At 47.1% G+C, this 13,829-nt stretch overlaps 2 protein-coding genes across 10 annotated transcripts in view; both read right to left on the bottom strand.

Annotated features, from left to right (window-relative positions):
* The window catches only part of LOC115394103 (zinc finger protein 45-like), a 1,173,573-nt gene that overhangs the window by 891,671 nt on the left and 268,073 nt on the right, over positions 1-13,829 (bottom strand). The window lies entirely within an intron of this gene.
* ntng1a (netrin g1a) overlaps positions 1-13,829 on the bottom strand; it is a 78,256-nt gene that overhangs the window by 37,906 nt on the left and 26,521 nt on the right. For all 9 annotated transcript variants that reach the window (XM_030099344.1, XM_030099336.1, XM_030099341.1 and 6 more), the window contains exon 2: positions 7,151-7,794. In XM_030099344.1, the coding sequence (XP_029955204.1) occupies positions 7,151-7,794 (644 nt within the window). The remainder of the gene's footprint in view (positions 1-7,150; positions 7,795-13,829) is intronic.

Below are 13,829 nucleotides of genomic sequence, written 5' to 3'. Positions count from 1 at the left end.
GTGTGAGTAGGAGGAAACTCTTGAAGGATAAATATGTGCCAGATGTGCGAAGGCGCTGCGAACATGTGTTCATGTCTTCGGAGTCGTTTATCATTTTTACTTTTTCTGTCACTTTAAACTTTCCACTCTGCTAAGTGTACATCACTGATGGTACTACCTACCCCGCTGCATTCATATCACAATGGCAGATGGCGAGTAATTAAAGCAGGACGACGTCACATACATTAAGATGATAATACACTATAATGATAATAATGATAATTAATCAATAGCATCGTACATGTGAGCATAGAGAAACTGCTGCAGAAGGAACAAGATGATCCACTCAACATTGTTTGCTGACAGGTCGATCCCTCTGGCACGGCTAAAAACACTAATGAAGCATCTGAACCCAGACGTGACTGACAGGTGAATTATCACCACACCGTGTATTTTTTTTTGCATCTCCTGCCCGTTTCCGTCCATTGCCTCAGAGGACGCAGACGCGGCGTCTGATGTAGCCAGCGGCGGCGTGCTGCAGCCTCCACGCTCTCCGCTGGACCGCCCTGCCTCTCTACACGCCTCACATCCAACCAGCATCTCTCAAACCCGCCCTCTTAATGTGTTTTTTTCTTCCTTTACCTTCACGGTTCACAAGTGCACTGCTGTTGGAAGCTGTTGCAGCTGGGAATATCCATTTAATTGGATGGGGGGGGGGGCAGCGTCTATATTAATGCGGCTCACACAGGAGCACGCCCCGACAGCTGGCTCCACACGGTCACATGACGGAGGGAGCGACTGCGAATAGCAAATACTGAGCAGGAGTCAAGCGCTGGAAACGAATTTTAACAACCACTTTTAAATACCAGTGTGAGTCCTAAAGAGGAAGCTGTCAAAGCAAAGGCTGCTAAATATATTTTAATATAATATATTCGCCTGTTTGAGGAGTTGTCTCTGTGCAGCTTTGGGTCTTCCAGACTGTCTGCTGACCAAACCCACCCGGGTCCGGTCTCCACCCTCCCCACAGATCTGACGGCCCTCTGAAGCAGAAGACTCGCAGAAACTTTCTGCTCGGACTGACGGAAGTTTCTATTGAGCTCCTGCAGCTGGAAAACTAAAGCAGAGAGGGCGTCGGCGAGACGGAGAACCAAAGGAAGCGGGACGAAAGGCAGGAGGCGGAGACACGGCCTGGATGGAAGACAGGAGTGATGGAAGTGAGGAGGAATGAAGAGGGCTGGTCCTCCAGACGCTTTCTCAGTCCTCTAACGGGAATATTCACGCCATTGTCTCATTTAAAGTGAAAACTGGATTTAAAACCTCAGATCAACGTTACAAAATGTCTGAGGGTGAACATGAACCTTCAAAGAGAAACCGCGTCGACCGGTTCATCAGCCGCGCCGCACTCCGTCTCTCTACACGATTCACCAATTCAAAACACACAGCACTCCAAAAAAAAAAAAAAAAAAAAATCCATAGAATATTTTTCCCTGCACACTTTGAAGTAAGAAGGTGAGTAAACCAGAGCGGTGAAGGACGGAGAGGTCGAGGATCGGCTCCAGAAAAACCAGAGTTTATCTTTATGAACTGTGTTTGTAATCAAATCAATCAATTCACTGAAAACCACGACGCAGAGGAAGAGCGCCGCTACTGAACGACTGTCAGAGGAAGCACCACCAGCGAGGACTGTACTGACAGGGAGTGCACATTTCAGAGGTTCTATACCTATTCTCTATAAGGAGCCTGTAAAATACTATGAAAGATTAGTGTTTGTGAATCTTACAGGACTCTGGTTGAGCCACGGCGTCCTGAGACGTCTGGGTTGTCAGCAGCTCCATCGAAGTGTCGAGCGTTCACTGGGTTTACCTGGATGTTCCCAGGGGCCCTTTGTCTCATAATCCGCCTGCGAGAGGCCCTTTAAATCATCTGCAGGTGACCCTCTGAACAGGGCTTAACTCTGCCGCTCGCCACTGGATTAAACTGATGCCGGGCCCGATAACAACACGTCGTTTACACTGATGCAGCCCGGCGGAGTGAACCACGAGGGAGAAAATGAAGCAGAAAGCACGGCGGAGTTCCTGCCTTCATTTAAGATCTTTTCTTTTGTTTTATACTTATATTTCTTTCATTTATTCTTGACTTTTCTTGTGCCATTATCACTGCCGGTCTTCTGTAATGTGAAATGCATAACAAGTGCTGCGAAATTAAAGTTTTATAGCCGTTGTCTGCAGTGCAGTATGAAATCCTAATAAGATCCGCAGATTGATGGATCAGAGAAAACATTTTCTTCCGGACGCTCCTCTTTGTGTGAGCTGTGCGGGTTGAACAGCTGAAGTGTGAACAGCGAAGTGACAGATTGATGAATGTGAATGAACTCTCCCTGTGATGACTCCGGCCTCTGAGTGGCAGCGGCGTCGCCGTTTCCCAGCATCCTCGCTAATGAGTCACCCCTGCGCCCCGCCCCGTCATCGGCGGAGACGTATATTACACATTGTGACTTACGGCCTCATTGACTCGGGAAATCGCTCTCTTAACTCATTTCTGCTGGACTAACAAAAAGGCTGCTGGGTCATTTGATTACGGCCATTAAGCCAACATGTGGCGTGGATGTTAACAGATGGTCCGAGTTATCTGGACCAGTCGCTCTGGCCCGTCCCGCAAAGGCGGCGTTCTCCCACACAATGACTAATGCAGACTGCTGATTCGAGGAATCGGGCTGAAACGCGGGGCGGTAAATAGATGCTTATGGCGGCACAGATAGAGAGGGAGCGGCTAAGGAGGGGAGACAAGGGGAATGACTTATTCAAGGGGGAAGTGGGCAGCAAGAAACATGAAATTAGCACAAATAGATTATCTGTCGACTACAGGCAGGCCTAAGAGCAAGCCAAGCACTGTGGAGGAACGGGGGGGGGCGGGGGGAAAGGAGGCCGATCGACTTCTTATTTGTTCCTCCCTTCGGGGAGTTCCGATGGAGCCATCACTCACCAAATTGCTGATCTGTAGTTGGAACAGCTGTATCCGAAGCTCACATGCACTAAAGCACAGGATGCACGGACAGCGCGAGCCGTGCATTGTGGGAGAGATGGAGGATCTAATCCTTTACAGATGGAGTATTTTTTCAGATCAAAGACTTTTTTATCCTTGATTGCACTGCTGGGTGCCGGTTTGTTAAAGCGCCGAGGGTTTAATGCAGAATTATAACACGGCGGTGACAGCTCCTTAGCGAGGATCATTCATCCACGATAATGCGAGACACTGCAATGAAAACGCAACTGTCGAGTTCCTTTTTGCACAAAAAATAAATTTAGTAGATGCAAGTACAGATTGATGATTATATTTTGTTCAAACAGGGCATAGAAATACAGAATTAGTGATATCTTCCCCACTAAATTTAATCAAAAGTGCATTTAATTTAGAAATAACACGGCATTAACTGCTCTTTTCCTTTGAACCGTCATCACAGCCGTTTATTTCCTCTGATCAACGTAAACCCACTGCTACTCCTCCACTGCACTGGGCTTACACGATGGACAGTAGCAGGAAAATAAGTCACAAATCAATGCAGCGCCACTTTGCTCCATCCCTACGCCCTCTCACGGTCCGCCACGGCCGAACTCTAACCCCACCACAGGCAGATAGATCACCGGTGTGAGTGAGTCAGCCGGAGCGCCCTAATGCAGCCCGGAGACCACATTATTACATTCCTGGAGCGAATAATGACGCGGTTGGCGAAACACGACGATCGAGCGTTTACTGTAAACAAAGTGAAACATTCTTCCTATAATTCAGTCATGTGGCGCCGGCAGAATTCCCAGAGATCACTGATTTCTCTTTATTTTTCACATTTTACACACTTTACGTGTTTTCACAACTATTAATTAAGCTAAACACTGTTTGACGGTTTCTTAGTTCTGCTACAGGTTATTTATTTTTTTGACATGTGGAAATTTAATTTTGAGCACCTTTCACGCCACCAGGCTGGGAACCATTACGTTAAATGTTGAAACTCCTGCGAAGGACTGCTTTCACTGGGTTAACAGAAGGAAAAAAAAATGATGAAGACTGTTGGTTTGAAATGTAAATTTGATGGATTTTTGCTATACCCAGGAGGATTCGGAGCAACTCAGAGTAAAAAGGTAACAAGTGGAGCCCATTCCACATTCTATTCAGCCTCCAAATGATCTTTCTGAAGCTGTGGTTTTATATGTAGATCACAAGAAAGAATTAAACCTCAGACTGAACTGGAGCAATATTTCAAAATGCCGGTTCATCATCGCCGAGTCGTTCCCTCCATTAGGCTGAAGGGGGCCCAGAACAAAGGACGTCAGCGCTTCAAATAACCAGTTTGCCTTTTTTAAGAGAACGACTTGTCTCTGCAGAAAGTGTGACTGTGGACCCCGAGGTTATTCCCTCATTCTCCTCTAATATCCCTCAGCAACAAACTGGATGTGAATGACAACGACCGCAGGGCCGAGACAGCAAGGCGTACAGGCGAAAAACAAATGTTCTCTCTCCTCCCTGAAGTTTAGGGAGACAAGAAACAGCCTGGATGTTCTGTTAATGATGAAGGAATAGAGGACTGGAATTAAAGGTTATTTAAATCTCTAATCAATAAAAGGATGGTTTTGAAAGACTTAGGAAACTAAAAAAAAAACTGCTCTGATTATTAAAAAGAAGCACCGATCCATCGTCATTTCTTCCTATTGGCTGAATTCTGTGGTTTAGTGGTGTGTTTTAGTTAATATCTGTATGTTTAAGCTGTTTATACCTTTAGATGAAGTTCAGATCTATATGAAGTAAAGTATTCCTGGAAAAAAGAGAAACGAAAAGAAACAGACAGAGCAGGGGAAGACATTCTGAGAGCCAGAAAGAGATCCTGAATGTTCTTCAGCTTTAATTACACTGTATTGATCACAGGCAGGAGGGAGGGGAGGGGTGCAGGGTGGGCCTGGGGGGGGGGGGCTCCGGGAGACGAGGAAGAAGACACAGTTGGCAAAAAAAAAAAAAAAAAAAAAAAAAAAAAAAAATTGCAGGCTCTAGTTACTGTAAAGCATGAAAGAAAGAGCCAGAGCAATTATTTCAAAGTCATACAGTGGATAATTAGAAAATCCTCCCGACTCTCCGGGCCCCCCTCCTCCACACGCCTGTACTGCTGATGCACGGAAACACTGAGGGTGTCAGATTCATTTAAGGCAGCAGCCAGCGAGCATCGTTCCCCGGCATCTCTCGCCTCTGATTTGAAATCCTGCGATCGATTTTTACCCCCTTCGGTCCGGTCCTCCCCAGTAATCAGCCGTAATGGAACGGTCATGCATGATACTTCAGGCTTCCCTCTAACAACTTGTTACAGATGCAAGGAGGACCACTTCTGTGAAGAAAAAAAAAAAAAGAAAAAGAAAAAGAAAAAGTGCTTCTCCTCTCTTTTCTAGGTTGACCTACTTTGGCAAAGAGCTTAGGCTCCTTTCTTTGTTTTTCTCACACTGTTGCAGCAGGCAGTAAAAATCTGCACTACTGTATTTCCATCCACACACACACACACACACACACACACACACACACACACACACACACACACACACACACACACACACACACACACACACACACACACACACACACACACTCCCTCCTGATCTGGAGGATGGGAACTCAGGCCAGCACAGTGAAATATGCCGGATTCACCCTCACTGCCCCTGCAAAATGTCTCTTTGCGAGTCTCACACAGCTGTATTCCAGGGGTTAAGGAGCTTACGTCTCGTATTGGACGCATGGAGAAAGGGGCTGAGCGGCGATTCTCCACAGCAGGCGGGGGGAGTGGAGCCTTTCTGTGCAGAGTGTATCTCATTACGGCTGAACTGTGTGTTACCTTTGGTAAACAGTGGGGGGAACATTTCTCAGGCGAGCGTCGCTCCAAAAGCAGCGGGCTGGTAAACGACCACGGGCCGACGGCGCCGCGGAGCCATCGCTCACATCTACAGCCCCATAGGGATGAACGAGTTTGGTCATGATTAGTCAGATCCAATAAATAATCTGTGTGTGTGACAGCGTTCTTTATTTCGGTGTGTGCTGAATAGATGCCCTGTCCGGCTCTTTTGTGGTAGCGAATTCCCTCCAGTTATTTTTGCTGAATGACCTTCTCAATCACGAGAAAAGTCAAAAATTCCATTTCCGAGTGAGACATTCATTATCATAGCCCCCCCCCCCCCCCCCCCCCCCGACCCCCTCTTTTTTAGCTCAAGGGTGCCTGACCATTTGCCGTGCATTAGAGCGATGTGTTCGGTGGCTGTACTTTATTTTAATGGGATGTTAAGAAAATCAACAAATTAGAGATTCATTACATGGCTTGAGGGCCTTTGACAATATTAATGTAAATAATGAGACAGCAGCAAACACATTACTCTACAATTATCTATCAATCAGTGTCGGGCGGGGACGACAGCAGCTGCCGTCTGGTGTGACTGTTTTCCACACAGGTTAAGGAAAGGAGACTCAACCGGCAGCTCGTCTCGTCTCCACACGCTCATCTCCAGGCATCTCCAAGCTTCCACACTGCTAACCCTTCCCTCCAATCGCAGCGACGTTCCAGCGCTGCGCGTTTCAGCGCAGCGAGCCAGTCGCTCGTGTGTGAAGAGCAAAAACAAGAGTAATTAAATCTTCATTCCTCCATCCCCGTAACCACGCTTCACATCTGTTAGAATGAGAAACCGCACAGTGCGAAACAGATTCACTTAGGACTATGCCCCAGCGACTCCCAGGCTTTCGTCAGTTCTACCCGCTAACGGCGTCTTGTTTTCATGTTATATGACCCTCTGTGGAATCCGTAAATCAAGTGCCAATTACAACGCGCGGTGACCTGACGGCCGAGACGCCGCGTGCGGCGGAGTGCCGGCCACGGGCGAACAGACAGCTGAGTGAATCCGGCGTCCAGAACGCAGCGCCTCAGCAAAGCCCGAGCAGCTCGGTTAATTAAGACGTGCTGACAACCGGTGAACCCTGCACGTCATTATAGATCCGCTGTCGCTAATTGGAAGCAATAGTTAAGGGTAAACACATTTGTCTCCGCTGCTAGCTACCTGTACTGTAAGCAGAAAAACACCGATTTATCAAACCGTATCACAACGTTTCCCCCATCGGGAACCAAACCTGGATGAGCAGAGGAGAGCTCGCAACTGACCTGCCCTGAACTTTGATGTCGGAAATGGCGTAGAAGTATCTTGACAGGTTGTTCTCGTCCACCATGGTGGCCCCGGTGGCGGGCCGCAGCAGGCGCACCCTCAGGTCGGTGATGGTGAAGAAGTCCCTCAGGTTCTTGGTGGTGTCCAGCTGTCCGTAGAGCGAGGCCATGTTGTGGAGCCGGGGCCCGGCGAACAGCGCGAAGCGGTCCTTGATCTCAAAGCGCACCGTCTTGTCGTACTTCCACACGTATCCCCGGGAGTACTCCTCCGTGCAGATGATGTCCAGCAGGGTGTGCTGGGTCAGGTCCTGCACCGTTTTGGGCTCCATCGTGAAGGCGTCCAGGCAGTCGGTGGCGTAGAACTGGTACGGCTGCCAGCTCCGCCCGTAATCCAGAGACTTCTCCAGGACCATCTGCTCCGGCCGGCCCGACTCGAAGGTGAGCACGATGTCGTCGGTCAGCTCGATGGTCTTGTTCCAAGACAGCGTGATGTTGACCAGGAGCGCCTTGGGGTACTTCTTCCAGGACGTGGACTGCCAGAAGGTTGTGGGATTACGGCCCTCGATGTCAAACATGAGCTCTGGAGGGTGGGCCAGCTCCTCCGTGCTGGCATCACATTCATTATTACACATGTAGGGATTCTCCTGCACAGACAGAGAGCAGAGGGAGAGGAAGACACGAGCGATTAGACGCAAATCAGTGCCGGATCAGGGTAATACCGTTGCTAAAACGGACACAGCATGATGCATTTCTGCTGAACTTCAACACCTTAAATGACAGATTTGATTAGATGAACCTAAAACTGTGAGTTTTTCACTGAAGTTGTTGAAATCTTACACGGACTCGATGTGTTCGGACATATTTGAGCACAAACCGCTCAAAGGTCCCAGGTGTGTCTTATCTATTAAGCCCAAGGTTCACTTTGGCCACAAGCTCACCAGGCTGCAGACTGAAGTTTGAGGATTTCTTCAGGTGGAACTTTCAAAAAATAGTCTTGGGCTTGTGGGGTTAAGAGACCTCAGTGTGAAAAGGCATCTTAGGTCTCAAATCCAAAGACCTCATTAGGAAAGTTTAGTATTTGTTTTTGTTTTTTTTGCTCGAGCTGTGAATTCACATCGGAATATCTGAAGCTGCCAAGCCTTTTGTCACAGATTTATTTTTAAAGATCTGACAACTCCTCTGTTAACTTGTCATCGCAGTGATTTTATTGCATTGTCACACATCACGACTACAAATATCACTCACAGCCTGGAAGATGTCAGACATCCCCTGCCTGTCCATGCTGGAGTCATGAAAACAGTACGCTCTATGTGAAAACAAATTAATTGAGTTTAATGATTTCGTGACGATACACAGCGAGATGCAGCAGATCTTGTTGTTATTCCTCCAGTCTCTTCTAATCTTGGATTTCTGCATTCACAAAGGATTTTCCCTCCTCGAACAAGCACCTCAGAATTTTTGCTGTGTTAAGTTCAAACCAGAGGAACATTTGACTATTTTAGTCTCCTAACTGAATTCCACTTGCAGTTTTCAGACTCTCCTCACAAGCTTTAAATTCATCAGTCCCCCCACCCCAGCTTGAAAGAGGCCTTTCCAAAAACATTTGTCCGATTTACCACAAATCATTACCAGGCAATGTTCTCTCCCTCCGCTCCCTGGGGGCTCGATCTCGCTGTCGGAGGGAGGAGGCACTCCTCCAAGAGGACCTTTCAAGTGCTACAAGCTCCAATTTATCAGGACAAGATAATCCACCACTTGATTAGGTGGAAGATGTCACCCTGTGTGTGTGTGTGTGTGTGACTGTGTGTGTTTGTGTGTGTGTTTGTGTGTGGAGGCAGGCGACTGATGTAAGACAGTCTAATGAAGCGGTGAAGGCAGAGACGGAGTAAGTTAGAGAGAGAAACGGCGCCATTCCACTAATAAGCTTTGGAAGTTTCTCTCCGTCCTCCAAGGCAAGGTGACAATGAAACAGGGCTCTGTCAGGCCTTCTGACTGTTGGAGGGCCCCATTAATATCCTGTCTGGGCGATCCCCTGCAGGCTTTTTTTTTTTTTTTCTCTCTCTCTCCCCGGCACTGAGCAGCAGCGGCTGGGAGGATACGGCGAGGCTGCCGGCGGAAAATTCCACTCAGGTTTTTAGTGTGGCGTCTCATGGTGGGAGGTTAGGTGTGCCATTAACGGCAGCATCTGGCGCCGCGCGGATCCACAGACAGATGTGTAATAAGTCATCAGCGACAGTTATGCGCGCTTTGCGGTCGCGGACGGTCTCTAAAAAACACACTTGGCATGCAGGACGGCGGACAGGATGGTGGGGGGCTTGTTGGGAATGTTCATTCACGGTAGAGTGCAGCTTTTCACCTACGAATTTAGACCTAATATGAAAGATAACTGTCCTATTTATTGTTGGGCAATTATTTCCTCTGAGTTTAGTTACAGAAGTTATATTTCATCTGATTTATTTGGATTTTCTGACAGTAGAATTGAGAAGCCGGTGAATGTTGCCTGTGAGGGGAAGGCTGCACTGAAACACAACGACTCCAATATTCAAAGCTCCATTTCTATGCTTCAGTTTAAAAGATCTCATAAATGGTCCAATGAGACACACACACGCCTTCCTGTCAACACTGATAGCATCTCCTTCCTCTTATGTGAACAACTCTTTTGTTTAAAATATCAAAATTTACAGAGATGTGAAGCTTGAACACCTCCCTGAAGAAAAGAATAAAGCAACCCGCTTCCATTCTCAGTTCTGGAGAAACATCTTCATGAAAGTAAAAACACTTGGAATGTGTGTTAAACTGTGGACGATTACACAACTAATACTGCGGATGGAAATGAAATCCATAAATACACTGAAGTGTCGATGAAGTCGAACACATTTTATGTGAGTGTAAAGGTCTAAAAATACGATTAACAGAAGCGGTAGAAAAGCAAAGAGAGGAAAAACAAGGGTTTAATTCATATATAATCACAAAATGTTACATGCCACCGTCAGATTATGTGATTTTCTTTCTAGCTTTAACAGAAAAGTTATTTTATGACCTACAACATGTGAAGCCGTGTGAGAGAACAAGGAGAGCACGGTTCTTCGTGTCTTCATGACAGTAATTTTATTAAATCTGAGGTTAAACTCCTCTAAAAAGGCAGAACTGACGGTCACCTATTACTGTAACACACACACACACACACACACACACACACACACACACACACACACACACGCCACCAGTAGATCCCTGTAATCAGACAGAGATGTATCCGTATCGATCCCCGCGGCCGAGCAGCTGGAATGTGCGGCGCAGCGCCCGGCGGCCGCGGACGGCGGTCCGGCCGTCCCCCCAAACACAAAGGTTAAAAACCTTTCATTACTGTCTCCTCCGCTTCCCGCCCCACAACAAAACGCCGCCTTTATGAAGATCGATAACCTCACCGGCCCGCCGGAGGAGAGCCAGGAGATAAAGCGCTGAGCGTACGGCCTCGTGGAAATCGATATGGGATCCCTGCGTTTCGCCGCGCGGCGCCGCCGAGGGCTCCGATGTCCAGATGAACGGTTCGGCGCACATTAAGACAATTGACGGCGCCCGGCACGACGACAGCAGCATTTCCGTAATTGCACAAGATGTTCCTATTAATCCCAGTGTGATGATAAGTGGCCTTGGTGGGGGAGGGGGAGGGGCCAACCCAGAGGTCGCCGGAGCAGAGGGGTCAGGGTGAACTGGCGCTAACAGAGACGCCCAAAACGCAGCGGCTTAATCCGATTAATAGCATTGCGATGCGGCGTTCGGGGAACAAAAGTGTGTGTGTGTGTGTGTGTGTGTGTGTGTGCAGGTGGGTGTTCATATATCAGCAAGTATGTGACTGCGGGTGGATTTCACAAATCATCAAGAAGCCGCTCTAAATTCCTCTGGCGTTGTCCCCATTATTGTCAAACTGTTCAGGCTAATTTAACCAACTGACTAGAGGAATAAAAATCAGCAGTGCCGCGGCGTAGTGGATAATGAATTAGCCTAATCTCATTCAGCTGCACTCGGCAGACCGGCGCTATTTGTAGTGTTTCAGTCATGGGGAAGTGTTTTTCTCTTGTTTTGCCAAACAAGCCTTTTACACGTGTCGGAGAGAACAATTTGCTGATGCACTCCGAGGCGACGTTTCAGATTGTTTTTCTGAAGATATCCAACCTGCAAACAAGGCACTATTTCGGCCACTTATCTCCGAACGTGACGTCTTATCCCGCCGCCGCTGTTCAATAACACATAATCAGTCTCTGTGAGCGCTGCAGCACTGATGCTAATCTGGTTTACAGCATCAATCAGAACAGGACAATGAGAAGGTGATCCATTGACCCGCTAATCCTCTGTACTCCTTTATCACACTTTACAGTCAGAAGGTTCTGAACTCAGCTGACTGTTAACACAGATCTAATCCTGACTTTATAATTACTCAAAAAAAAAAACGCATTTGGACTGTGAGAGGAAACCAGAGAATGTGGAGTGTATCTCGGCACAGGGAGAACATGCAAACTCCACAGAGAAAAGCATCACAACTACTGTCCAATTCTAACACTAACCCTGAATATCTTATCCTCTATTTTCCTGACTGTGGTCCAAAACACTAATGACACACTTCCTCCTGTATCTCAACAAGCGATGACCTTTGACCTGTTTTTAAAAGGTTTATTTCACACAAATAGATTTTCCTGATTGGTTTTGTGTTCTCGGATCAGCAGTCACAGAGGCCGGATGCCGGGCCGACCAATGAGCAGGCAGAAGGACGCGCACCTACACAAAAGAGAGGCAGAGCGGACGATCGGGGTTAGAATAAGATACGGCCGTGACGGCCGCCAGCCTTGGCCCGGCCACACTGTAACCGCTGATGGAAGAGGGGACTGGGGGGAATATAAATTTACTAACTGCAGACAAGCCATCTGGATGGATGGGCTCACACCAATCAAAGCAATCCGCCTGTGTGACAGATGTCCCGGACTCCGAGCCCGGAGAGCAAATTGAATCCACACTATCGTTTCTTCCTCCGCCTCGTCTTTTCTTTTTTGCCTCTGCTCTTTTTTATCTGGATCCAAAAGGAAGAGATACTGAGAAACAAGATTCGCTCACAGAAAAAAAAAAAAAAGAAAAGACCGAGCGATATTTAGGTACACGTTACTCGCTCTGAGTATCGAGGGTAAATGATGGACAGGGCATTCCACTGTTTCCTATGATTGCAAGACAGCCGACACGATTGATCCTGACTGGGAATTATTTATCCACATTTAACCCGTCCTCTTCATATTTAACCTCAACCACACATCCTGGGAGCAGTGCCCAGGGAGACGTTAGGAGTTAAAGGCCTTAAAGGCTCAATAAAGCCATCAATATGTGGGATATAAACCAGCCAAACACCCGCCACATGTGTGTTTCTCTGACCTCAAACAATATCTGGAGCGATATTTGATTTCTGTACATTTTGTTGGCGGAAGCTCTTCAAAACCGACGACGCACGTTTCAGATTTGATTGCTATTTTGAGCAGCTGATCGCAGTGGAAGCCAAACCCCCGAAAAGCATGATACCCATGAAGTTGTTGTTGTTGCATTTGTAATGGCTGAGGGAATCAAAACTCCCCTCGAGTGTCGGGTGACTCATCAGACATCCGACACTGATTTACGGGAGGAGAGCAGATGAAGAGAGACTCTGGCGCTACAACACTTCAACAATATTTCTCATTCAGCTGTGGTCACGAGAAAGAAAAGCAATCGGGCAGGTTAAAAAAGTTAGAAATGGTATTTTTCTTGTGATTTTGGACTTTTTAACAGACTGAGATTGCTGAGGTTTCAGTAGTTGCTCTTTATTTAAGGAACAAAAACTGTAAAACAGACTTTGGACTCATTACAGCTATTCATTACAGACAACAAGCGTGACGCACTCTGCACCACACTGTACATAAAGACTTGTTTTTATCGCTTAATGCGTTTTCCAATCTAAATTTTTTTTTTTTTGAAGAGAGAGCTGCAGTGCACTTTGGATCAGAAACACGCTGACTTCGACATTCGGAGGTTTGAAGAGCCTAAAATCAATACTAAAGTAGTTTCACTTCATTAACCGCTTCATGTGGGGTTTATTACTTGTGGCGTTGCGGTATAATAAGAGTCAAACTGAAAATTAATTAAATCACACAAGTATTTTGAGCGGCGCTCGCTTTCAATATGGAATCAGCCCTACTGGAAACGTTCGACTGTTTAATTCACATTTTAACAGAAATAAACTGAGCGACCCACTAAAACTCATATCCATGCCTGTTAGAAGAACGAAAAAAAAAAAAAGAAAAGAAACGCTACAGTTCAGACACGCACAGCCGCAGTTGGCTGAGCAGCATCCAGCCAACCAGGAAGGATCCTTCCTCCGGTGTCCTTGTGTCACGGCAGTCAGACAAAGACAGATGGAGAGGGACTGGAGGGAGCTGATCACTGAGCACATCAATGCCACAGCCAGCCGCCGCTTTCTGGGGCCACTCCTCAAGCTCTCACACAAAAACATCATCTCCCATCATCATATTTTACAAGAGATTAAACCGCGATGAATCTGAGCCGCACCGTCAGAATCCCCCTTTATTTCCCTGGAAGTGAGAAACACAAACTGCGACGGGAGGAAGACAGATCGTCGATACGAAGGGGGGGGGGAAGAAAGACA

This window comes from Salarias fasciatus, chromosome 9 (assembly GCF_902148845.1).
Source record: "Salarias fasciatus chromosome 9, fSalaFa1.1, whole genome shotgun sequence".
Lineage (NCBI taxonomy): Eukaryota > Metazoa > Chordata > Actinopteri > Blenniiformes > Blenniidae > Salarias > Salarias fasciatus.
The sequence above is the reverse complement of the archived record's forward strand: the minus strand, read 5'-3'. Positions and strand labels throughout refer to the sequence as shown.